General features: G+C 47.7%; 1 protein-coding gene across 15 annotated transcripts in view; it reads left to right on the top strand.

Moving 5' to 3' along the window:
• Window positions 1–27980, top strand: part of EHMT1 (euchromatic histone lysine methyltransferase 1) — an 800236-nt gene that overhangs the window by 654270 nt on the left and 117986 nt on the right. For all 15 annotated transcript variants that reach the window (XM_069241478.1, XM_069241487.1, XM_069241485.1 and 12 more), the window contains one exon: window positions 27882–27959. In XM_069241478.1, coding sequence (XP_069097579.1) covers window positions 27882–27959 — 78 coding nt within the window. The remainder of the gene's footprint in view (window positions 1–27881; window positions 27960–27980) is intronic.

Consider the following 27980-nt stretch of genomic DNA (forward strand, 5'->3'; position numbering starts at 1 on the left):
CACTCGGAAACACAAGCCACTCTTCTTGGCCTCAAACGGGCACATCTCACACACTAGCACCTCCATTTTGCACTGGCCTGGCAGAGCACTCACAGACTTGAAAAAGGAACCCTCAACCAGATCAGTCCTTAGTTTGTTCACAGTAGAGCTTGAAACAACATGGCAACTTTTGAGTACTCCATATTTTAGTCTTTCGTTTGGGGTATGGGAAGAGAAATTAACTTTATCAGAATCACACCATATTGTTGTTACGGAAGGTATTGTCTTTAGCTTCAAAACCCTTGCTTCCCTACACTCTTTTCTAGCTACAGCTTTAATTCGCCAGACAATAAATGATAAGATTGGAGTTCCAAGTGTTGTTTCTTGTCTTCAGTTGTGGTTAGCTATAAGGATGCATCTATCCGATTGGTGGTAAAATAGTAAAAAATCTGAAACATGCACATTTAGTTTTTTTTTTTTTTTTGGGTGGTCTGAAATAAATGTTTGATGGCATGTGCAGCTGTAGACACACATGCTCTGCATACTTCCTCCATCTAGTGTTGGATCCGGAAGGCTATAAATTGTTTTTGTTCGAAAAAGACTTTCAAGTCACGAGGTATAGTGACTCATCCTCTTGCTGGTAATGTGCAATGTCATGGACTCCATCTTCAGATTCTTTTCTTCCTCTCTTTGGATCCACTCATGTTTCTTCAAACCTCTGGTACGAGACCGCATAAGTCTCTACCGTTTGGGAAATCCTTTCCAAACCTGTTGGTATTGTTTCCAATCTTGTTTTCCTTTATCTATATCAGAGAATAAAGAAATCTCAGTGAGATTCAAATTTTTGACTCTGGCCCTTCGAGTGGCCATTTTCTCCCCTCTACAATTTGGAGAATGAACAGCTGATGGAACAGATGCCCTTCCGCTTCTGTCTGAAGTGCCATTCCAAATTTCCTCAGACCAATCAACATCAGGTCTGTAACCTCTGTTTGTCGCCAGAGCACTGGGAGGAGGATTGTGAGGCCTGCCATTACTTTAGATCAAAAAAAGACTCTGTGACAGAATAGCTTGTTGAAGAGAAATGCAGAGGCAGGAGATAGAACAGATGCCTGACATTTTTAGTATCCAGGACATCATCACAGACATGGAGGAGGGGATCCAGGAGGCCTCCGCTACAGAGGAGGAGGCATTTGCCATACACGATTCGGACTCCGAAACAGAAGTTACACTGGAGATGCAGGAAGTTCCGCGGGGTCAACAAACTGTGATTAAATTACCCCCTTCTCCGACCAAAAAACATACCACCTTGGAAACTAAAACTCTTGAGTTGCCACTCCATCCCAGCCTTGGCAGGCATCAGAAAACTTTTCCGGACGGCCTACCCTCAGGCTTGTCACTGAAACCGAAAACGGTTGCTTTCACTCAGAGCCCAATGCCATCTCTCTCGGCACAGAAACCTTCCACCTCCCATTCGGCTCAGTCTCTCTCTGAACTGAAAAGACTGCTTGCCTCAGCTCCAACGACATTTGGAACCAAAACTCTCTGCTTCAGAACCAAACGAACTCTAATCTAAAAAGAGCTTGGTATAAAAAATCTCCATAAAATGAAGCAGCAGCTCCAAGGAAAGCAATCTCAGCTTTATATTCAGCCTAAAACAGGAAGGGTTTTTGGTAGAGGCTGCTATCTCCACTCCTTTTAAAAGGCAACCTTAATTTGAGGAGTTTTTGGACAATTGTACACTTCCAGTTAAGCAAAGGAGAACAGATGAGGACCTAAAAGAGGCTCAGCCGCCCCCTTCGTCTCCTCCATCAAACATCACGCCTCCACCACGTTCTCCATCTCTATAACAATTGCACGGTGATCCCTTGGAATTTTCAAAACATGGGTCACCACATTCACCACAGTTTATACAGGATACAGAAGATGTCTTGGAACACTCGCACACAGACACAAATCACTGGTGTAGGAAAGTCACACATTTCTGTCACAGTTACCCCACTTTTTGCCTGATGTCACTATATTTAGTCTGTAGTGCACTGGGATCCTGCTTACCAGGACCCCAGTGCGGTTCTCTTCCCTCCTAAATTGAGTTGGTAAGTAACTTTCACACCCCACAATTGGCAAACTGATGCACCCATGTAAGTCTATAGTATATTGTGTAGGAATCTAGCTCTGTATATACTATATCAAAGAAAGGTATAGTGTTCAGAGTCCAGTGTATCCTCAGAGGCGGCTTTAATCAGGCTAAAGTAGATAATACTAATGCTCTCTTGTGTGGTAGTGTGGTCAAGTAGTTAGGCTTATCAGAGGGGAGTGCTAAGTATTTGTTGTACACACAGAAATGAGGCACACACTCAGGAACTAACTCCAGGCCAATGTTTTATGTATCAAAAATATACTTTGTTATTTCTAGAACCAAAGGGATCTTTTCTGCAGGTAAGTACAGTTTCAAGAATGTATCACATTCAAGTATCAAATGCACTTTCTTGAGAATTTACAGATAAAACAGTTTTCACGTAAGTAATACTTTTCAGTTTCAAAAGTAGACAGTGCAATTTCTCATAGAAAGTAATGCAGTCCTAGAGGAGGAAAAGTAACAACACAAGTTGCAGGTAAGTACATGACCTATAATCCCAGTCTTTGGGGGTTAAGGTGTCCACAGGGAAAAGTTTTGGAAGAAACCAAGAGTGTACCACCAGAAACACAGGCGGACGGGTGCAGGGGGTCCCAGTTGGTGTTGGGTGCCCAATAGAATCCTATGGAGACTTGGGGCACTTACAAAGAAACATCTTGCAGGTAAGTACCTGTGACTTAAGGGCACAGACCTGGGAGGGTTAAAGCAGCACTGGGGAGACCACAGGTCGGTACCAAACACAGATCCTCAGCAGCACAGGGGAGGTAGGGTGCAAACACAGCATCAGGCGCCCAATCTTCTTTGGAGGGACCCCGGGGGAGTCTTGGTCCAGAGAGTCCGCTGAAGAAAACCAATGGCTGGACAAGTAAGTAGAGAGCTCACTGGATGTTGCTGAACCGTCAATTGGGTTTCCCAAGAGAAGGGGGCTGTAGGTCAAGGGGTATCATCAGGAAATCTTCACTGGAGCTGGTCGTAGTTGGTAAGGTTCTCTGGATTTAGGTTGCAGGCATTGTCATGCTGGTCAGGAGGAGTCAACTCCGGGTGGACTCAAGTTCGGAATCTCCTCGGGACCTTCTCTGCGCCAGCTGGACACTGGCTGTGGGCGTAGGGTGCAGAGTGGGCAGGACATGCTGGTCTGGGGCATTTCTGGAGTCCTTTTTGGAGGTTTTTTTTGGACAAAGTCGCTGTCCTCTGGAGATCATGGTCCTGCTGTAGGCAGGCAGTCCTCTGGGAGTTTGTAGAGGTCCCTGGTCCTGCAGGACGATTTGTCTTCTTGTAGTAGGGGTCTTGAAACTGCTGACAGGCCGGTAGGGCTGGGGAGAAGTCATTTGTCCTCTGTAGTCTTCTCTGCGATGGTGGCTCTTCAGTCCTTATTCTTTTCGGGTTGCTATGTATCTGGAGAGCAAGGTTCAGAGGTGCCCCTAAATACTAGATTTAGGGGCGTTAAAGAGGTCAGAACATGGTAGCCAATGGCTACTGTCCCTGAGGGTGGCTATACCCTTCCTGTGCCCATTCCCTATGGGAGGAGGGCAAATCCCTAACCCTATTGGCTAACGTCCTTGTAAGGAAATGCCTCCTTGGCATGGTTGCCCCCTGACTTTTTGCCTTTGCTGATGCTATGTTTACAATTGAAAGTGTGCTGAGGCCTGCTAACCAGGCCCCAGCACCAGTGTTCTTTCCCTAACCTGTACTTTTGTATCCACAATTGGCAGACCCTGGCATCCAGATAAGTCCCTTGTAACTGGTACTTCTAGTACCAAGGGCCCTGATGCCAAGGAAGGTCTCTAAGGGCTGCAGCATGTCTTATGCCACCCTGGAGACCTCTCACTCAGCACAGACACACTGCTTGCCAGCTTGTGTGTGCTAGTGAGGACAAAACGAGTAAGTCGACATGGCACTCCCCTCAGGGTGCCATGCCAGCCTCTCACTGCCTATGCAGTATAGGTAAGACACCCCTCTAGCAGGCCTTACAGCCCTAAGGCAGGGTGCACTATACCATAGGTGAGGGTACCAGTGCATGAGCATGGTACCCCTACAGTGTCTAAATAAAACCTTAGACATTGTAAGTGCAGGGTAGCCATAAGAGTATATGGTCTGGGAGTCTGTCAAACACGAACTCCACAGCACCATAATGGCTACACTGAAAACTGGGAAGTTTGGTATCAAACTTCTCAGCACAATAAATGCACACTGATGCCAGTGTACATTTTATTGTAAAATACACCACAGAGGGCACCTTAGAGGTGCCCCCTGAAACTTAACCGACTATCTGTGTAGGCTGACTAGTTTTAGCAGCCTGCCACAAACCGAGACATGTTGCTGGCCCCATGGGGAGAGTGCCTTTGTCACTCTGAGGCCAGTAACAAAGCCTGCACTGGGTGGAGATGCTAACACCTCTCCCAGGCAGGAATTGTCACACCTGGCGGTGAGCCTCAAAGGCTCACCTCCTTTGTGCCAACCCAGCAGGACACTCCAGCTAGTGGAGTTGCCCGCCCCCTCCGGCCAGGCCCCACTTTTGGCGGCAAGGCCGGAGAAAATAATGAGAATAACAAGGAGTCGTCACTGGCCAGTCAGGACAGCCCCTAAGGTGTCCTGAGCTGAGGTGACTCTAACTTTTAGAAATCCTCCATCTTGCAGATGGAGGATTCCCCCAATAGGGTTAGGATTGTGACCCCCTCCCCTTGGGAGGAGGCACAAAGAGGGTGTACCCACCCTCAGGGCTAGTAGCCATTGGCTACTAACCCCCCAGACCTAAACACGCCCTTAAATTTAGTATTTAAGGGCTACCCTGAACCCTAGAAAATTAGATTCCTGCAACTACAAGAAGAAGGACTGCCCAGCTGAAAACCCCTGCAGCGGAAGACCAGAAGACGACAACTGCCTTGGCTCCAGAAACTCACCGGCCTGTCTCCTGCCTTCCAAAGATCCTGCTCCAGCGACGCCTTCCAAAGGGACCAGCGACCTCGACATCCTCTGAGGACTGCCCCTGCTTCGAAAAGACAAGAAACTCCCGAGGACAGCGGACCTGCTCCAAGAAAAGCTGCAACTTTGTTTCCAGCAGCTTTAAAGAACCCTGCAAGCTCCCCGCAAGAAGCGTGAGACTTGCCACACTGCACCCGGCGACCCCGACTCGGCTGGTGGCGATCCAACACCTCAGGAGGGACCCCAGGACTACTCTGATACTGTGAGTACCAAAACCTGTCCCCCCTGAGCCCCCACAGCGCCGCCTGCAGAGGGAATCCCGAGGCTTCCCCTGACCGCGACTCTTTGAACCTAAAGTCCCGACGCCTGGGAGAGACCCTGCACCCGCAGCCCCCAGGACCTGAAGGACCGGACTTTCACTGGAGGAGTGACCCCCAGGAGTCCCTCTCCCTCGCCCAAGTGGAGGTTTCCCCGAGGAATCCCCCCCTTGCCTGCCTGCAGCGCTGAAGAGATCCCGAGATCTCTCATAGACTAACATTGAAAACCCGACGCTTGTTTCTACACTGCACCCGGCCGCCCCCGCGCTGCTGAGGGTGAAATCTCGGTGCGGACTTGTGTCCCCCCCGGTGCCCTACAAAACCCCCCTGGTCTGCCCTCCGAAGACGCGGGTACTTACCTGCAAGCAGACCGGAACCGGGGCACCCCCTTCTCTCCATTCTAGCCTATGTGTTTTGGGCACCACTTTGAACTCTGCACCTGACCGGCCCTGAGCTGCTGGTGTGGTGACTTTGGGGTTGCTCTGAACCCCCAACGGTGGGCTACCTTGGACCAAGAACTAAGCCCTGTAAGTGTCTTACTTACCTGGTTAACCTAACAAATACTTACCTCCCCTAGGAACTGTGAAAAATTGCACTAAGTGTCCACTTTTAAAACAGCTATTTGTCAATAACTTGTAAAGTATACATGCAATTTTTATGCTTTAAAGTTCCTAAAGTACTTACCTGCAATACCTTTCGAATGAGATATTACATGTAGAATTTGAACCTGTGGTTCTTAAAATAAACTAAGAAAAGATATTTTTTTCTATATAAAAACCTATTGGCTGGATTTGTCTCTGAGTGTGTGTACCTCATTTATTGTCTATGTGTATGTACAACAAATGCTTAACACTACTCCTTGGATAAGCCTACTGCTCGACCACACTACCACAAAATAGAGCATTAGTATTATCTCTTTTTACCACTATTTTACCTCTAAGGGGAACCCTTGGACTCTGTGCATGCTATTCCTTACTTTGAAATAGCACATACAGAGCCAACTTCCTACATTGGTGGATCAGCGGTGGGGTACAAGACTTTGCATTTGCTGGACTACTCAGCCAATACCTGATCACACGACAAATTCCAAAATTGTCATTAGAAATTGATTTTTGCAATTTGAAAAGTTTTCTAAATTCTTAAAAGACCTGCTAGGGCCTTGTGTTAGATCCTGTTTAGCATTTCTTTTAGAGTTTAAAAGTTTGTAAAAGTTTGAATTAGATTCTAGAACCAGTTGTAGATTCTTAAAAAGTATTCCAACTTTTAGAAGCAAAATGTCTAGCACAGATGTGACTGTGGTGGAACTCGACACCACACCTTACCTCCATCTTAAGATGAGGGAGCTAAGGTCACTCTGTAAAATAAAGAAAATAACAATGGGCCCCAAACCTACCAAAATACAGCTCCAGGAGCTTTTGGCAGAGTTTGAAAAGGCCAACCCCTCTGAGGGTGGCAACTCAGAGGAAGAGGATAGTGACTTGGAGGACAATTCCCCCCTACCAGTCCTATCTAGGGAGAACAGGGTCCCTCAAACCCTGACTCCAAAAATAATAGTCAGAGATGCTGGTTCCCTCACAGGAGAGACCAACACCTCTGAAATCACTGAGGATAACCCCAGTGAAGAGGACATCCAGTTAGCCAGGATGGCCAAAAGATTGGCTTTGGAAAGACAGATCCTAGCCATAGAGAGGGAAAGACAAGAGATGGGCCTAGGACCCATCAATGGTGGCAGCAACATAATTAGGGTCAGAGATTCTCCTGACATGTTGAAAATCCCTAAAGGGATTGTAACTAAATATGAAGATGGTGATGACATCACCAAATGGTTCACAGCTTTTGAGAGGGCTTGTGTAACCAGAAAAGTGAACAGATCTCACTGGGGTGCTCTCCTTTGGGAAATGTTCACAGGAAAGTGTAGGGATAGACTCCTCACACTCTGGACAAGATGCAGAATCTTATGACCTCATGAAGGGTACCCTGATTGAGGGCTTTGGATTCTCCACTGAGGAGTACAGGATTAGGTTCAGGGGGGCTCAAAAATCCTCGAGCCAGACCTGGGTTGACTTTGTTGACTACTCAGTGAAAACACTAGATGGTTGGATTCAAGGCAGTGGTGTAAGTAATTATGATGGGCTGTACAATTTATTTGTGAAAGAACACCTGTTAAGTAATTGTTTCAATGATAAACTGCATCAGCATCTGGTAGACCTAGGACCAATTTCTCCCCAAGAATTGGGAAAGAAGGCGGACCATTGGGTCAAGACAAGGGTGTCCAAGACTTCAACAGGGGGTGACCAAAAGAAAGGGGTCACAAAGACTCCCCAGGGGAAGGGTGATGAGACAACCAAAACTAAAAATAGTAAAGAGTCTTCTACAGGCCCCCAAAAACCTGCACAGGAGGGTGGGCCCAGAGCCTCTTCACAAAACAATGGGTACAAGGGTAAAAACTTTGATCCCAAAAAGGCCTGGTGTCATAGCTGTAAACAGCATGGACACCAAACTGGAGACAAGGCCTGTCCCAAGAAAGGTTCCACTCCAAACTCCCATCCAGGTAACACTGGTATGGCTAGTCTCCAAGTGGGATCAACAGTGTGCCCAGAGCAAATCAGGGTCCACACTGAAGCTACTCTAGTTTCTGAGGGTGGGGTGGATTTAGCCACACTAGCTGTCTGGCCGCCTAACATGCAAAAATACAGACAGCAACTCTTAATTAATGGGACTAGAATAGAGGGCCTGAGGGATACAGGTGCCAGTGTCACCATGGTGACAGAGAAACTGGTTTCCCCTGGCCAATACCTGACTGGAAAAACTTACACAGTCACCAACGCTGACAATCAGAGAAAAGTACATCCCATGGCAATGGTTACTTTAGAATGGGGAGGGGTCAATGGCCTGAAACAGGTGGTGGTCTCCTCAAATATCCCAGTGGACTGTCTGCTTGGAAATGACCTGGAGTCCTCAGCATGGGCTGAGGTAGAACTAAAAACCCATGCAGCAATGCTGGGTATCCCTGAACTGGTGTGTGTGAAAACAAGAGCACAATGCAAGGCACAGGGTGAAAAAGTAGAGCTGGAGTCTGGAAAAATGTCCCAGCCTACCAAGAGAACAGGAAAGTCAGTTGGGAAACCAACTGCAACACAGCAAAAGAAAGGGAACCTCTCTTCTCAGGAAGAAGTTCTGCCCTCTGAGGGAACTGAGCCTTTGGAGCTTGAACCTTACCAGGTTGAGCTCTTAGGCCCAGGGGGACCCTCCAGGGAGGAGCTGTGTAAGGGACAAGAAACCTGTCCCTCTCTTGAAGGCCTTAGGCAGCAAGCTGCTGAAGAGTCCAAAGGCAAGAAAAATGGAACGCATAGGGTCTATTGGGAAGATGGACTCCTGTACACTGAGGCCAGAGACCCCAAACCTGGTGCCACTAGGAGAGTGGTAGTGCCTCAGCTGTTCAGAGAGTTCATCCTAACATTGGCCCATGACATTCCCCTTGCTGGACATTTGGGACAAACCAAGACGTGGGAGAGGTTAGTCAACCACTTCTACTGGCCCAATATGTCCAACATGGTTAAGGAGTTTTGCCTCTCCTGCCCCACCTGTCAAGCCAGTGGTAAGACAGGTGGGCATCCAAAGGCCCCCCCTCATTCCACTTCCAGTGGTGGGGGTTCCCTTTGAAAGAGTGGGTGTGGACATAGTTGGTCCACTGGAACCTCCCACAGCCTCAGGAAATATGTATATCCTGGTAGTAGTGGATCATGCTACCAGGTATCCTGAAGCTATTCCCCTTAGGTCGACTACTGCCCCTGCAGTAGCCAAGGCCCTCATTGGTATCTTTACCAGAGTGGGTTTCCCTAAGGAGGTGGTGTCTGACAGAGGTACCAACTTCATGTCAGCATACCTAAAGCACATGTGGAATGAGTGTGGAGTGACTTATAAATTCACTACACCATACCATCCACAAACTAATGGCTTGGTTGAGAGATTCAACAAGACATTAAAAGGCATGATCATGGGGCTCCCAGAAAAGCTCAAAAGGAGATGGGATGTCCTCTTGCCATGTCTGCTTTTCGCTTACAGAGAGGTGCCACAGAAGGGAGTAGGATTCTCACCCTTTGAACTTCTGTTTGGTCATCCTGTAAGGGGACCACTTGCCCTTGTTAAAGAAGGCTGGGAGAGACCTCTCCATGAGCCTAAACAGGACATAGTGGACTATGTACTTGGCCTTCGCTCTAGAATGGCAGAGTACATGGAAAAGGCAACCAAAAACCTTGAGGCCAGCCAACAGCTCCAGAAGTTTTGGTATGACCAAAAGGCTGCACTGGTTGAGTTCCAACCAGGGCAGAAAGTCTGGGTTCTGGAGCCTGTGGCTCCCAGGGCACTCCAGGACAAATGGAGTGGCCCTTACCCAGTACTAGAGAGGAAGAGTCAGGTCACCTACTTGGTGGACCTGGGCACAAGCAGGAGCCCCAAGAGGGTGATCCATGTAAACCGCCTTGAGCTCTTCCACGACAGGGCTGATGTCAATCTGTTGATGGTAACAGATGAGGATCAGGAGGCAGAGAGTGAACCTCTCCCTGATCTTCTGTCATCAGACCCAAAAGATGGTACAGTAGATGGAGTGATCTACTCAGACACCCTCTCTGGCCAACAGCAAGCTGATTGTAGGAGAGTCCTACAACAGTTTCCTGAACTCTTCTCCTTAACCCCTGGTCAGACACACCTGTGTACCCATGATGTGGACACAGGAGACAGCATGCCTGTCAAGAACAAAATCTTTAGACAGTCTGACCATGTTAAGGAAAGCATCAAGGTGGAAGTCCACAAGATGCTGGAATTGGGAGTAATTGAGCGCTCTGACAGCCCCTGGGCTAGCCCAGTGGTCTTAGTCCCCAAACCTCACACCAAAGATGGAAAGAAAGAGATGAGGTTTTGTGTGGACTACAGAGGGCTCAATTCTGTCACCAAGACAGATGCCCATCCAATTCCAAGAGCTGATGAGCTCATTGATAAATTAGGTGCTGCCAAATTTCTAAGTACCTTTGACTTGACAGCAGGGTACTGGCAAATAAAAATGGCACCTGGAGCAAAAGAAAAGACAGCATTCTCCACACCTGATGGGCATTATCAGTTTACTGTTATGCCCTTTGGTTTAAAGAATGCCCCTGCCACCTTCCAAAGGTTGGTGAATCAAGTCCTTGCTGGCTTGGAGTCCTTTAGCACAGCTTATCTTGATGATATTGCTGTCTTTAGCTCCACCTGGCAGGATCACCTGGTCCACCTGAGGAAGGTTTTGAAGGCTCTGCAATCTGCAGGCCTCTCTATCAAGGCATCCAAATGCCAGATAGGGCAGGGAACTGTGGTTTACTTGGGACACCTTGTAGGTGGAGGCCAAGTTCAGCCACTCCAACCCAAGATCCAGACTATTCTGGACTGGGTAGCTCCAAAAACCCAGACTCAAGTCAGGGCATTCCTTGGCTTGACTGGGTATTACAGGAGGTTTGTGAAGGGATATGGATCCATTGTGACAGCCCTCACTGAACTCGCCTCCAAGAAAATGCCCAAGAAAGTAAACTGGACTGTGGAATGCCAACAGGCCTTTGACACCCTGAAACAGGCAATGTGCTCAGCACCAGTTCTAAAAGCTCCAGATTATTCTAAGCAGTTCATTGTGCAGACTGATGCCTCTGAACATGGGATAGGGGCAGTTTTGTCCCAAACAAATGATGATGGCCTTGACCAGCCTGTTGCTTTCATTAGCAGGAGGTTACTCCCCAGGGAGCAGCGTTGGAGTGCCATTGAGAGGGAGGCCTTTGCTGTGGTTTGGTCCCTGAAGAAGCTGAGACCATACCTCTTTGGGACTCACTTCCTAGTTCAAACTGACCACAGACCTCTCAAATGGCTGATGCAAATGAAAGGTGAAAATCCTAAACTGTTGAGGTGGTCCATCTCCCTACAGGGAATGGACTTTATAGTGGAACACAGACCTGGGACTGCCCATGCCAATGCAGATGGCCTTTCCAGGTTCTTCCACTTAGAAAATGAAGACTCTCTTGGGAAAGGTTAGTCTCATCCTCTTTCGTTTGGGGGGGGGTTGTGTAAGGAAATGCCTCCTTGGCATGGTTGCCCCCTGACTTTTTGCCTTTGCTGATGCTATGTTTACAATTGAAAGTGTGCTGAGGCCTGCTAACCAGGCCCCAGCACCAGTGTTCTTTCCCTAACCTGTACTTTTGTATCCACAATTGGCAGACCCTGGCATCCAGATAAGTCCCTTGTAACTGGTACTTCTAGTACCAAGGGCCCTGATGCCAAGGAAGGTCTCTAAGGGCTGCAGCATGTCTTATGCCACCCTGGAGACCTCTCACTCAGCACAGACACACTGCTTGCCAGCTTGTGTGTGCTAGTGAGGACAAAACGAGTAAGTCGACATGGCACTCCCCTCAGGGTGCCATGCCAGCCTCTCACTGCCTATGCAGTATAGGTAAGACACCCCTCTAGCAGGCCTTACAGCCCTAAGGCAGGGTGCACTATACCATAGGTGAGGGTACCAGTGCATGAGCATGGTACCCCTACAGTGTCTAAATAAAACCTTAGACATTGTAAGTGCAGGGTAGCCATAAGAGTATATGGTCTGGGAGTCTGTCAAACACGAACTCCACAGCACCATAATGGCTACACTGAAAACTGGGAAGTTTGGTATCAAACTTCTCAGCACAATAAAATGCACACTGATGCCAGTGTACATTTTATTGTAAAATACACCACAGAGGGCACCTTAGAGGTGCCCCCTGAAACTTAACCGACTATCTGTGTAGGCTGACTAGTTTTAGCAGCCTGCCACAAACCGAGACATGTTGCTGGCCCCATGGGGAGAGTGCCTTTGTCACTCTGAGGCCAGTAACAAAGCCTGCACTGGGTGGAGATGCTAACACCTCTCCCAGGCAGGAATTGTCACACCTGGCGGTGAGCCTCAAAGGCTCACCTCCTTTGTGCCAACCCAGCAGGACACTCCAGCTAGTGGAGTTGCCCGCCCCCTCCGGCCAGGCCCCACTTTTGGCGGCAAGGCCGGAGAAAATAATGAGAATAACAAGGAGGAGTCACTGGCCAGTCAGGACAGCCCCTAAGGTGTCCTGAGCTGAGGTGACTCTAACTTTTAGAAATCCTCCATCTTGCAGATGGAGGATTCCCCCAATAGGGTTAGGATTGTGACCCCCTCCCCTTGGGAGGAGGCACAAAGAGGGTGTACCCACCCTCAGGGCTAGTAGCCATTGGCTACTAACCCCCCAGACCTAAACACGCCCTTAAATTTAGTATTTAAGGGCTACCCTGAACCCTAGAAAATTAGATTCCTGCAACTACAAGAAGAAGGACTGCCCAGCTGAAAACCCCTGCAGCGGAAGACCAGAAGACGACAACTGCCTTGGCTCCAGAAACTCACCGGCCTGTCTCCTGCCTTCCAAAGATCCTGCTCCAGCGACGCCTTCCAAAGGGACCAGCGACCTCGACATCCTCTGAGGACTGCCCCTGCTTCGAAAAGACAAGAAACTCCCGAGGACAGCGGACCTGCTCCAAGAAAAGCTGCAACTTTGTTTCCAGCAGCTTTAAAGAACCCTGCAAGCTCCCCGCAAGAAGCGTGAGACTTGCCACACTGCACCCGGCGACCCCGACTCGGCTGGTGGCGATCCAACACCTCAGGAGGGACCCCAGGACTACTCTGATACTGTGAGTACCAAAACCTGTCCCCCCTGAGCCCCCACAGCGCCGCCTGCAGAGGGAATCCCGAGGCTTCCCCTGACCGCGACTCTTTGAACCTAAAGTCCCGACGCCTGGGAGAGACCCTGCACCCGCAGCCCCCAGGACCTGAAGGACCGGACTTTCACTGGAGGAGTGACCCCCAGGAGTCCCTCTCCCTCGCCCAAGTGGAGGTTTCCCCGAGGAATCCCCCCCTTGCCTGCCTGCAGCGCTGAAGAGATCCCGAGATCTCTCATAGACTAACATTGAAAACCCGACGCTTGTTTCTACACTGCACCCGGCCGCCCCCGCGCTGCTGAGGGTGAAATCTCGGTGCGGACTTGTGTCCCCCCCGGTGCCCTACAAAACCCCCCTGGTCTGCCCTCCGAAGACGCGGGTACTTACCTGCAAGCAGACCGGAACCGGGGCACCCCCTTCTCTCCATTCTAGCCTATGTGTTTTGGGCACCACTTTGAACTCTGCACCTGACCGGCCCTGAGCTGCTGGTGTGGTGACTTTGGGGTTGCTCTGAACCCCCAACGGTGGGCTACCTTGGACCAAGAACTAAGCCCTGTAAGTGTCTTACTTACCTGGTTAACCTAACAAATACTTACCTCCCCTAGGAACTGTGAAAAATTGCACTAAGTGTCCACTTTTAAAACAGCTATTTGTCAATAACTTGTAAAGTATACATGCAATTTTTATGCTTTAAAGTTCCTAAAGTACTTACCTGCAATACCTTTCGAATGAGATATTACATGTAGAATTTGAACCTGTGGTTCTTAAAATAAACTAAGGAAAGATATTTTTTTCTATATAAAAACCTATTGGCTGGATTTGTCTCTGAGTGTGTGTACCTCATTTATTGTCTATGTGTATGTACAACAAATGCTTAACACTACTCCTTGGATAAGCCTACTGCTCGACCACACTACCACAAAATAGAGCATTAGTATTATCTCTTTTTACCACTATTTTACCTCTAAGGGGAACCCTTGGACTCTGTGCATGCTATTCCTTACTTTGAAATAGCACATACAGAGCCAACTTCCTACAGTCCTCCAAAACAAGATGGCAGGTGGGGTTCACCTCAGCTCTGGGCACACTTCCCGTTTAGTGTTGCAGTTCCTGCAGGGGGAGATGTGAAGCACTTCCACCCAGAGCAGTCTTTGTCTCTGACCCCAGAGAGCACAAAGGCTTTAACCCCATGGGGTCTGAAAGTTGTCTGTTAGTGGCAGGCTGGCACAGACCGGTCAGCCTCACACTAGTAGGTTGGGTGAAATACAGTTGGCATCTCAATACAATACAATACCTAAGATGCCCTCTGTGTACATTTTCCATTAAATCCAACACTGGCATCCGTGTGGGTTTATTGAGCTGAGAAGTTTGATACCAAACTTCCCAGTCTTCAGTGAAGCAATCATGGAGCTGTGGATGTGGCCACACTGCACTTAAAATGTCTTAAAATGGACTTAGACACTGTAGGGGCATATTGCTCATGCAGCAATGCCCTCACCTGTGGTATAGTGCTGTAAGGCTTGCTATAATGGTAACTTACCTATGCCACAGGCAGTGGTTTGTGGGCATGGCACCCACAGAGGGATGCCATATCGTCTTTACCTTATTCTCCCCACCAGCACACAATCTGCAGTGGCAGTGTACATGTGTTTGGTGAGGGGTCCTGTAGGGTGACACAATACATGCTGCAGCCCTTAAGGACCCTCCCTGGCCATAGGGCCCTTGGTACCACTGGTACTTTATATAGGGGACCTAGCTTTGTGCCAGGGGTGTGCCAGTTGTGGAAACAATGGTACAGTTTATGGAAAGAGCACAGGTGCTGGGCCCTGGTTAGCAGGATCCCAGCACAGACTCAGTCAGATTCACATCCGATATCAGGCAAAAAGTGTGTGTGGGGGGGTAACCATTCCAAAAGGGCTGTTTTCTACACAACACCCTCCCAAACAAAACGGGATGAGACAAACCTTTCCCAAGAGACTCATTGTCCAAGTGGAAGAACCTGCAAAGTCCATCTGAATTGACAAGGGCAGTCCCAGGTCTTTGTTCCACTGTAAAGTACATTACCTGTAGGGAGATGGACCACCTCAAAAGTTTAGGGTTCTCGCCTTTCATCCGCATAAGCCATCTGAGAGGTCAGTTTGAACAGTGAAGTGAGCCCCCAAACAAGTATGGGCTCAACTTCTTCAGAGACCAAACAACATCAAAGGCCTCCCTCTCAATGGCACTCTAATGCTTTTTTGGGGAGTAACCTCCTGCTAATGAAAGCAACAGGCTGATCATGGCCATCATCATTGGTTTGGGACAGGACTGCTCTTATCCCATGTTCAGAGGCATCTGTCTGCACATTAAACTGCTCAGAGTAGTCTTGAGCTTTGTGAACTGGTGCTGAGCAGGTTGCCTCTTTCAGGGTGTCAAAGTCCTTTTGACAACTAACTGTCCATTTTACTTTTTTGGGCATTTTTTTAGAGGTAGGTTCTGTGAGGAGGGGTCACAATGGATCCATACCCCTTCACAAACCTGTAATAACCATTCAAGCCAAGGAATACCCTGACATGAGTCTGTGTGGTAGCAGCTGCCTGTAGATGAATGTCATCTTTGTGGCATGGTTTCCCCCAATTTTAGCCTGATATCAGTGTGTTTGGACTGTAGTTTTGGATCCTGCTAATCAGGACCCCGTGACAGTGCTTCTCCCCTAAATTTAATTCCTGATAGCCTTTTACACTCACCATTGGCATACTGTTGCACCTATGTAGGTCGTCACTAGTATATGGTACTTGGGTATCCAGGACATTGGTACACCAGGGGTCCCCCATGGGCTGCAGCATGTATTATGTGCCCCATGGGTGCCCATGCAAACTGTGACTGCAGGCCTGCCATTGCCAGTACCCTTTCACCACCAAACCTGACCACTGCACGTAGCCATTGTAAGTCAACCCTCTGGTAGGCCCTTCAGCCCAAGGGGAGGGTAAATGTCTCTAAGTGTGAGGGTACCCCTGCATGAGCAAGGTGTCCCGACAGACCCCAGGCCAATTCCTGGACTCTAAGTGCGGGGAATCCATCTTAAGGCGTGTAGTGGACACTGGTCAGTATGAGTGGTCCAACTACATAATGGCTTCTTCGAACCTAGGAATGTTGGCTATCAGATATGTTGGAACCATGCAACTACACCAAATCCAGTGTTAGTTGCATGATACCCTGTACTCTAGGGGTTCCTTAAAGGATCCCCAAGTCTTGCCTGTGCAGCCTTATGGGGTCTAGCTGCCAAACCACACTGCTGCTGACCCCAGACACTTTTCTGCCCTCCTGCTGGTGAGCCATGCCCAGGCCAGAGAAGCAGAGCAAAGGATTTACTGCAAGGGAGAGGTGTGACCATCTCTCCTTGTGTATTAGGGATGGGATGGGGTGGGGTGGTCTGGCCTCTGAGTACCACCAGCCTGCTTTGAAGGGCACATTTGGTGCCCTCCTTGCATAATCCGGTTAGCACCAGTTCAGGAACCCCTGGTTACTGCCCTGGCGCGAAACTACACAAAGAACAGGGGAGTAACCACCCCACTGCCCTGCTTCTCCTCTAGGGAGGTGCACAGAGCTCTTCCAGGTGGCCGTTGATTCTGCCATCTTGGAAATAAGATATGCAGATGCACCTGGGAGCATCTGACTGGTTAGGCCAGGTAGATGATGTCCCTGACCCCCTCTGATAGGTGGGTCACTAAAGAGAGTGACCAACCCCCTTTAGGGTTACTTAATGGCACCCCCGATGGTGGGTCCTCAGATTTGTCGAGCAGGAATCTCCAAGGAACTCTCTGCAAGACATCTTCTATTCCTGGCCTTCGGAACCACTTCTGTTCAGCTTTTAGAACTGAAGCAAGACTGTATACAGTTATGATGGCTCCCACTGCTACAGTGTTTCTCCATCTCCTGCAAGATTACACCAATATCCTTGGCTGTGCATCCTCCATGGTCACAAGGACTCTGTTGGCATCCAAGAAGAAAGAAGAAATCTCCCTTGAAGTGAAGGAGTCACTTCCCTGCATCTGCAGTCATCTCAAGTTGACAACAACTGGCTGGTTTTCTTGCTGTCCCACGAACAATGAAAAGGCACTGCTCACAGGTGGTGGTTCTTTGGTCCCCTCGGGGTCCAACTTGTATTCTGACCAACTTGGGAAGCGGTGGATCCTTGCTGCAGCTCATGGAACTGAACCTCTGTTGCTCTTGCCAAGGCTTGTTAGCTCTTCTTCAAAGAGATCCTTGAGCTCCAAGAAGCCCCAGCTTCCAGCACTCTGCAATTCCAAGATCAGCTTCCAATTTGCAGCTTCTGCGACATCGGACTCCTGTTTTGTTGTGTTGCTGAGGCCTCCCGGCGACTCCCTGTGTCTGCTGCCAGTGAGTTTCACATGTGGGCTCCTCCAGCTAGCTTTCCTTCCTGCTGAAGACGTGCCCTGACTCCCCTCCAAGGGTCGAGTCACGAGGACCTTACTGGTCCCCAAAAACCTGCAATTTTAAATCCAGCGACTATTTGCATTTGCCAAGGCTTGTTGGTGGTCCTGCTGGCAATCCAGCAACCGACATGGGACAGCTCGTTTGCGACTCCAAGCATATCCTGCATCCCCTTAGACTCCTCCGGTCTTCAGGTATCCACGGGTGGGGGCACTCTCCAACTTTCTTTGTGCCAGCTGGTTTCCTCATGGTCCACTGGGAAGAGTCCTGAATCCATAAAAATCCAACTGCGATGATCCTGTGTGAGCCTACGGGGGGGACCCAGTTCGATAACAACTCTACTCCTCCAGCCCCTGGGATTCTAACTCACTTACCTTGATTGGGCACCATTTTCTTAGTATATGGTTTGGTCCCCCGATATGGCTCCATGTATTTCTACGCTTTTCCTGTGTGTTACTAAATGTATATTTTATGTGTAGATATCTCCAAGTGGAGCTATACCAATGTTAGTATTGTCTTAGTGTTGTAATAAAGAATATTTTATTTTCGGAACACCTGGGGTGGTTCTTTCTTGTGAACATTTACTGAGTGACTGTTGTGGTATTGCAAGTGTTTTACATTCCTCCTGGATAAGCTTTAGCTCACCACAGCTACCCCTAGAGAGCTTTTGCTATCTGGACACCTAAACAATATCACTAAAGGTTGCCTGGACTCAGTATAGGGTGCCACACCATAAACTGGGCCGGCTTTCTACATTGGTGGCAGCAGTGGGATAAAACACTTGCATTGCTTTAACTCTTGGCCGTCAGTAACTTTCCATAAGAAAGATCACTTCAGACTGTTTGGTACATACTGTACTTGTGACTTCATGGACTGCTAAACGTTTTGCTTGGGTAGCCAGGAGTCTAGCATAGCACTTTCCAAAACTTTCAAAACGTTTAGAACTTTAGAGTAGGTAGGTACAATAGAAACACTACTCTAACACCACGTCTTTAGTTGAGGTAGCTGGACAGACTCTGGAGTCCAGGTATGGGGCTCTTAAGTTCCAGGAGCTTATGACCCTATTTACAGTCCAGAAACCTACGACTGTTCATAAACCTACCAAATCTACACTCTTAGAGATGCTAACTGGACACCTAAACACTATCACTATGGATTACCTGCACTCAGTATAGTGTGCCACACCATAGGTGTATACCATAAAATGAGCCAGCCTCCTACACATGAGGCTTAACTCCTCCGGGATCCCCTTTATATACTGGGAAGATTTTGGTTAGACACAGCATGACCCGGATCCATGGGACGCATATTACCCTGTCCCCATATTGAGCAATGACCCAGATTTGTACCCCGCATGCCCCTCACCACCAGAGAATAGTACATCCTACCAGCATGTAGTGGCAAGGGCAGCCACTTTCCACAATGTAGAGCTGCACAGGAACCCCATTGACAGGACTTCCTTTTAGATACCCTTGCATCTACCCATAGGGATATCCAGTTTCTCCCTATGTTCCCTGTCCTTCGTCACACTGACCCCTGGAGTAGATAAAAAGAAATATATAAGCTTGCTACCGCAGATCCGGTATACATAAGGTCACAGGTACCTCCAGACTCTACGGTAGCCACCACTGCATGGAAACATGCCTATAGCCAGGGCACAAAGGACTCCCCTCCTCTTGACAAGTAAAGTAAGAAGTTAGATGCTTCCGGCAAAAGGGTTACTGCACAGGCAGCTGACCATTGGTGTATCGCCAATTCACAGGCCTTACTAGCCAGGTATGTCCAGGCTCACGGGGATGAAGTGGAGGAACTCATCCAGTTTCTCCTAGAAGAACACCACAAAAGAGGATAGCATATTGTTGCTAAGGGGCAAACCATGACTAATATTGCCACATGCTGTGACCTAGATGCAACAGATACAACTGCATGCAGCATTAATACCAGGGTCTTGATAAGGAGGCACGCATGGCTTTGATGTTTTGGTTTCAAACCAGAGTTCCAGCAAGCGGTGCTTAACATGCCTTTTGATAAGGAGCATCTTTTTGTCTCATGTCGATTCTACCCTTGGGAAGCTGAAAAATGACGCAGAGAGTGAAAGCCATGGGTGCTGTACAGTCCCCCACACAAAGGAGCACTTCTCATCACCCCACCTTCAGAGATGGTTACAGATCCACATCCTCAGAGGAGTCTGCCTCCCAACCCGTCATCCTCCTATTCTAGGGGTTTCTTTAAAGGGTCCTACAGAAGCAATAACAACAAGGGCAGAGGTAAGAGCACCACCTCCCGAGGCTCTATCTCCACTACAAAGCAGATACTACCTCCATCTCCACCCCTCCCACCAATCCCTACATATCAGTCACCTCAAGCTTCAGGCAGTATTTCTGGCCCTGAAAGCATTTCTTCTTCATCACCTCTCTCACAAGGATGTCTTAGTCCGCACGGACAACATGACTGCATGTATTATGCAAAAACAAGGAGGGACAAGGTCGTCCCAATTGTCACAGTATCTCCCAGGAACGGACAACTACTTTGCAAATCTGCTCAGCAGGCTGCAGCAACAAGTCGACAAATAGGAACTCCACCTGCAAGTCCTTCAAAAATACTCCAGAAAGTGAGGAACTCCTCAGATAGACTTTTTTGCCAAAGCAGAAAACCCAAAATGTCCAAGCTTCGCCTCCAGGTTCTCACATCTGTCTGTGGATGAAGTGGTCAAGGATATTTACTTATGTTTTTCCACCTCTTCCTCTCATTCCATTTCTGGTTTGGATGATCAGACAGACATCTCTCATCATGATCCTTGTAGTGGGTGTGTCAGTCATGGTTCACCATAGTTCTGGACCTCTCAGTAGCTCCCCAACAGACCAGACTTTCTCTCTGAAAATCAAGGACAGATCAGACATCCAGACCCCAAGTCACTCAACCTAGTGATATGGCTCCTGAAGTCAGAGTTTGGTTACTTAGGACTGCCTGCAAAATGTATGGACATTCTCAGGCAAGCTCGTACAATCATAACCAGAGCATGCTATGCTGCAACATGGAAACGTTTTGTATACTACTGCCAATCCAGACATATTAATTCCATTAAAGGTACTCTACTATCCAACACATGGTTTATTTGCTCCATTTACAGAAAGCAAATCCAGCATACACTTCCATTTGCTTCCATCTTGCAGCTTTGGCTGCATACCTACAGAACAAACAACACATTTCCTTCTTCAGAATTCCAGTCATCAAAGCTTTCATGGAAGGCTTTTAAAGGGTTATTCCACCCAGAGTGTCTCCTGCACCATCCTGGACCCTCAATATTGTGCTCACCAGGCTCATGGGCCCTCCTTTTGAGACACTTTTTTCTTGTCTTCTCCAGTACCTTTCTTAGAAAGTGGCTTTCTTGGTTGCTATCACATGTTAGTGAGCTCCAAGCCCTAACCTTGGAAGAACCTTTCTTCCAAATTCATAGTGAGAATGTGATCCTTCACACAAACTGGAAGTTCCTTCCTAATGTGGTTTCTCAATTCCATATCAACCAATCCTTTGAGCTACCGGTCTTCTTTCCTCAGCCTGACTCAGTTGCAGGAAGAGCTCTCCACACTCTAGATGTTAAACAAGCACTTATGTTTTGCATTGACAGAACCAAAGACTTTAGGAAACCTAAACAGCTGTTTGTAGCTTTTTTACTGCCTCACAAAGGCAGTCCAGTATCCAAACACTGCATAGCTAGATTGCTAGTGAAGTGTATACAAACTTGCTATGCTAACGCAAAGACAGTTAGCTGTTACTCCTAGACCGCATTCTACTAGGAAAAAAGAAGCCACTATGGCTTTTCTTGGGAACATACCTACAGCTGACATTTGTAAGGCAAGGCAGCTACATGCGCTACACCACAGACATTTACAAAGCATTTCTGTGCGGATGTACTAGCACGTCAGCAAGCCAATGTAAGTCAGGCTGTGCTTCAAACTCCTTTCAAGTCAACTGCTACTCCCACGGGCTAGCCACCACTTTTATAGGGGGAACGCTTTACAGTCTTTGCAGAGCTTGTGTATCTACAGCCACACATGCTATTGAATGGAAAATGTCACTTACCCAGTAAGCATCTGTTTGTGGCGTTTAGTGCTTCAGATTCACATGCTCCCTTCCCCCTTCCTGGACACATTTGGCCGTTCTTGTTACTTTATATTTGGATATACTTGCACTTATGTAATTGCATTTGCATCAACATCACTTTAGCTATACTTCCTCTAAACTCCTTTTCTCACCTGCCTGTGGGAAAACAATCTTTACAAAAGAGCTGATGCCGATGTGCAGTATCACCAAGAAGGAGCCCCTCAATCCTGTGACTTGAAAATGCTTCTTTGAAGAAAAACTTTTAGTGCTCTGGACCCAACACTAGATGGCAGGAATATGCAGAGCATGAGAATCTACAGCACTGCATGCCACAAAAAGATGCTTACCTGGTAACTGAGTAACATTTTTTTCTGGTGGATACAATATTTAACCTCTGATTCCACACTGCCCTCCCACCTCCCTGTTCAATGGTGTGACTTTTAGCAACATCTCAAGTTAAGAATCTGTACACTGGTACCAATGATTGTGTCATGCTGTGCGTCTGGGAGCGTGAAAAGAGTCAAGCTAGAAATAGACAGTCAGAATGAAAGTGTGGTGCTTATATGCTGCTCTCCTCCTTCATTTAGAGTAGTCTCACTGCCCCAACTAGCTGTGTTAGGAGCGTTACTGAAATTTAGTGATCCAGTCTGACGCATGGGGAATATTCTTAAGGTGAGGAATATACTGTTAGAGTACCCACCAGAAAGATCATTACCAAAGATGAGTAGATAAGTAACTTCTTCATCTGTGATACTGGGACCAAGAAGACTGGAAATGTGAAATTTTAATACCCGAGGGCTCTAAGTACCACCCTCTACCCCACGATTACGCTGTGTCCAATCACCCACACCGACACCGGGGCAAGGCACCTCTCCCACAGGAGTCCAGGTAATGAGTCCACAACCAGCCAAGAAAAAGGCATAAGTTGATGGTCTGCCACCACCCTCTGGCTTCTGTCAGCAAGGAGACTCCAAGCCCAGTTCACCTCACCTGATGTTGTGTCTTGATTTCACCCCAAAACACATAGTCCCCATATTGTCACATACATACAGAACTCTGCAGCGAAGCTGCCATCAGGTGCTCCGCCAGCTTTTTGCCTCAGACTTTCATCAAGCCCAACCCCTATTTGGAGAGGACAGTAGTAGTGAGGGTGATTAATTCCTCCCACTGGCCCTGATCAGAAGTGCGTTCATTGCGTTGGTGATAAGCTGTGCAGCTGAGGTTTTGAATACAACTTGCCTCTATTTAAGTTAAAACAAATGTACATACAAAAGATTGGCAACCTGGGCAGGCCACATCTGAGTCATTACTTCTATTTGATGAAGCCCAAACAGAAACATGAAGAGACACCTGGTCCAAAGCCTGATCTTACCGACTGGTGAGCAGGGAGGTTGCCAGGCACCACAGACCGGTGCCAGGCGTCCATCATTTTTTGAGTCTACATTCAGATGCAGAGAATCTGGTGGTATAGGCTTACACAAGAAATGTTAAAGCCAGTTCTTCTTCCTGCTGCCTGTCACCCACCCCCTTGGACAGAGAATAAAGGAGAGACAAGGCATTCAAAAAAACGAATGTTCCCATTGGCCAGCCTTGCCTTAAGGTCAGTCAGTGCCAACTGCCTACTTGGCCTTACACATGCCCTCAGGGACATTGTTGGCGGGGTCCTGCCAGCGATCCCTGAGGACTTTCAGACCTCCTTGGCTCAAAGTATTGAGGAAGTGGCGATATATGTCATTTGTTCTAGTCTAGACACCATTGATTGATTGATTAAGAACAGTTAATCCCTAGTGTTATACTCCATTGCCATGAATGGATAAGGCCTAGAGGCTTTTCTGGATATGTCCAGGCAGCCATTGTGGATATGCCTTTCAAAGGATCACACTAATTTGATGAGAAAGCTAACTCTGCCCTGGAACACATCAAGGAGAGCTGGGCCATGGTGCTTTATTTGTTTTTTGGCCCCTGCCAGACAGTTGTCTCAACAGATTTTGCCCTTTTGGGACTATAAGAAAGGTCTGGCATACAGACAACACCAGGGCCCGCCTACCCAGCAACAGTCAACCCAGACCCTTTGGGATAGGGGATGAAGCACCCAATGTGCAGGCCCCAAAGCCACATATCTTCACTGTCCCTCTCCATCAGCATCCATACCACTTTAGTTTGCACTTAGTGGCACACAGCCACCCAGTGGAAGGCAGGGTCAGGCATTTCTGACGACGTAACTCTGTTATACCCGATAGATTGGTTCTCAGATCGTTCAGCGGGACTATGCCCTTCAATTTCTTCCTGACTCACAACATCTTCAGGCCACATCAGAGTGCTTTCACAAGCACACCAGTCCATCTGTTGTAATAGGTGCAAGCTCTACTGGCCAGACAGGCAATTTAGGGGGTACCAGATGCAGAAATCTGGACTGGTTGTTACTCCCACTATTTCCTCATACTGATAAGGTACGTGGGCCTACATCCTATTTTTGATCTTCACCCTCTGATTGCCTCCTTACGAAAGGACAAATTTAAAATGCTCCCTCTTGTTTAGGTTCTATCTATCCTGGATCCTGGCGACTGGATGTTAGCCCTGAACTTGCAGGACTTATGCTTTCATGTACCCATCCTGCTGTCTCGCAGACATTACCTGCGATTTAAGGTGGACTAAGAGCATTTTCAGTTTGCTCTGTTCCTTGTGGTTTACAAAAGTGAGGACGGTGGTCTCTGCAAATCTTCAAAACTTGGGGGATTCCACTTTTCCTTTATACCTACAACTGACTGTTGAAGGTGCACTCATCACAGTCATTGATAGACCAGCACCAGATGATGGTGAACCTCCCGCCATTGTTGAAGTTCTCAAACAACCAGCCAAAGTCAAAACTGACTTCTTGGAAATATTGGATGTGATGAAGCAAAAGGCCTTCCCTCCATCACAGTGAGACCTGATCTTTCATGCTGTGATCCAGATATTTCACCCTCTGTCCTAGGTCTCCGTGAGAGTGGTTCCGAGGCTTTGCACCTTTTGGCCTCCTGTATCTTGCTCTTAGACTATGGGGGGTCATTATGACCCCGGCGGTCGGTGGTTACATGGCGGTAAGTACCGCCAATAGGCTGGCGGTACCTACCACCATATTATGACATTGGCGGGTGTCACTGTTCGGCCCCTGGGATTATGACCCCCACCTACCACCATGGTTTTTGTGGCTTCCTTACCGCCACGAAAACCATGGCGGTAGGCACTATCAGTGACAGGGAATTCCCGGTCACTGAGAGGGGTCTCTAAACCCCTTCCCCCCACCTCCAGTTAACCCCCCCCCCCCCACCGCTCTACATTCACGCCTCCCTTAACACACACACACACACATGCATACATGCATACATCCACCCACACACACATTCAAACACATAGAGACACAAAACAACACACACGCACTCACACCTTCATACATGCACACTTGCATTCCATCAGGCAACACACACCCGCAACCACGAACACACAAACATACACACACCTGGGCCCAACACCAAGGAAACTTGTCTGAGGAGACTGCAACAGATCTGCAGTGGTGGCTGCTCAGTCGCAGTTGGGCCAGAGGCTGACTTCTATTCCTACTCCAACTAGAGCTGCCATTGGAAGCCTTCGTACAAGCAATCCATGTGGGGCGGGTGCAGGTTCTCTCAGACAACACCAACATGTTGTACTGCAACAAAGCAGAGTGAGATTGTGGTGAGCCGAGTCCTTTACCAGAAGGCTTTGTGCATCTGGAGCAGACTGAATTTTCAGGGAATTTCACTGATGGTTCGCGGCCTTGGGGGAATCTATAAAAGCCAGGGAGAACAGGCTCAGTCTGTGATGTCTAGCAGATAAGGAATGACAATTACATCTGGAAGTGGCACAGGGCTTCTTCCGACAGTGTAGAGTGCGCTTGCTCGATCTGTTTGAAACCTCTATTACTAAATTTGCATACTGGAGTTCCCAAGAAATCTTTCTCTTGGAGAGGCAGTTCATTCACAGGGAAGCACAGAACTGCTGTATACCTTCCCGCCCCTACCTCTGCTGCCCCGAGTTCTGAAGAAGATCAGGCGCAAACGGGCCAGGAGAGTGTTGGATTGGGGCAGGAGAGTGTGTACCCAGAGCGTCTGAACATAAGTATCTGCCCTCCAAGCAGGCTTCAACTGTGGGAGGAGATGCTGTTTGCACCTGAGCCTGTGAAACCTGTACCTCCATGTGTGAAGATTAAGAGGCCACAATTGGGTTGTTTTGATCTCCCTACTGATTGTGTTGATGTCTTAGCGACCAGGTGCCCTTCCACTAAAACTGTATACGTAATACACTGGGACACGTTTGTGGCATGGTATAGTATTGACAGTGAGACCCAGTGTAGGCAGAACTGTGTTGATGTTCGCTTTGTTTTTGATCCAGCAAGTCCTTGCTCTGAGCACAGTTAAAGGTAGCCTGTTGACTACTTAGGCTTTATATGTTTTCCAGTCGTCCTTGTTCAAATCACAAGTTATAATTGTTTTTTTTCCCGAAAGGTTTAGACCATGCGTTTCCACCAACACCATTTGCAATGCCATTGGGAGTTGGATATAGTCTCCACCTTTCTGATATGTACCCCTTTGAACCAATGCACAGGTGTTTGTTGGTCCAATACCCATAAACCTTGCCATTGACGATTAAATTAGTGTGCTGGATGAGTCAAATTGAGGCCCCCTCGGTTTAGCCTCTTTATAGAACATTTTACAGACAAGCTCAGGCTCAGGGCATTGTGCTGATGGTGGGGACATATTTTTGCTTAGAGCAAGCCATTCAACCTTCTTTGATGCAGTTTTGTCCTTAAAAGTGAGCCCCAAGAGAGCACGAATGGACGATTAGCTCTTTGTGAGGTTCTCTGGGGAAAAAGAAGAACAAGGTGGTGAAGACACAGACCATCCATTGGTGGATAGTCCTCTGTGCATTAACATCTGCTACACATTGGCAAAGAAGCAGCCTCCAGAAAGCCTACAATCTCCCTCTGCCAAAGCTGTGACCATTCCTTTAGTACGCAGAGTACTTGTTCTTTGCATCTGTTAACGTGGGCGTTAGTGCACATGTTCATAAAGCACTACTGCCTTGACAGCGCAGGTATTTTGTCCAGTCAGTCCTGGAGGACATTTTGGTCTAAACAGACTCTTCGCCTTGGAAGGTACTTCTTGGGTATTTATTCTAAAGGTAAGGAATCTGGGTTTAAAAGTATCCATCAGTTACTTACCGTCAGTAACTCTCTTTCTTAAGAATACTCTTTCGAACCACAGATTCCCTACATCACTCCCACGTCAGTCCCGTTCTGTGGAATGGTCTCTTTTTTTTATTTTTTTTATTTTTTACATCTAAAAATTTTACGAGACTAAAGAACTGCACATGAGTACCTCTGATAATTGTTGAGCTCCGAGGGCACTGACAGTGTCAGTGTCTAGCAGCTCACAGGGAGATTGCTGTGAAAGCTTTCATATTCCAGTATGGTGCCTAGGGGATAGTCTAACGGTGAGTAATCTGTGGATAGATTGAGTATCCATCAAAAAGAGTGTTACCGAAGGTAAGTAATTTGATCATTTTGTAGAAAGTGCTTTGGGTTACCGTGCATCAACACTTCTGTTTTTCAAATCCATAGTCTACAATATGCAGATAGACCCAGACATCTTTTGTTTATTAACAGGCACCACTTTGTTTTTATGAATGAGGAAGTCAGAATCAGACAGAGGAGGCAGTGAGTGTCTCAGTTCTAATGCTAGATTAAATCTACTTGCATGTAATTGGCAGGTCAGTCTGATTACCATCAGTAACAGAGAAAGAGAAATGTCTTGCCAAACACACATCCTTTCTAGCACAGGCACATAGTTCTGTAAACAATTGTTTGTTCAACTTGTAACAGTGAAGATCCAAGAAAAAGGACTGACAAGACCATCCAGGACAAAGGAATATGTGGCATGTATTCCAGCAGTTGGGAACCGTTGCTTTTCTGGTACATCAGGAGTTACATTTGTTGTTTTTTCTGCAAATCCTCTTGACTCATTCTGAAGTTGATTTGCCTTTTGTGCAGTCATACCTCCAATATGGCATAAAGGCCTGCATAGTTTTAAATGTGTGAATGTTTCCATGTGCAGCGTTGCACATTTTTGGACTTATTTCATTTGTTTGAGGGTTTTTCTAGGACTTTCTTCTACTGTTTTAGATATAGTGCCTTTTCTTTCCCTCATATAGGAGCTCAATATTTCTTTCTTGTCTTTCAGTATTGTGTATGTATCGATGACTGCTCCTCCACTAACTGCATGTGTGGCCAGCTTAGTATGCGCTGCTGGTATGACAAGGTGAGGATTTTATTGCTTTGT

The sequence above is a fragment of the Pleurodeles waltl genome, chromosome 6 (genome assembly GCF_031143425.1).
Source record: "Pleurodeles waltl isolate 20211129_DDA chromosome 6, aPleWal1.hap1.20221129, whole genome shotgun sequence".
NCBI lineage: Eukaryota > Metazoa > Chordata > Amphibia > Caudata > Salamandridae > Pleurodeles > Pleurodeles waltl.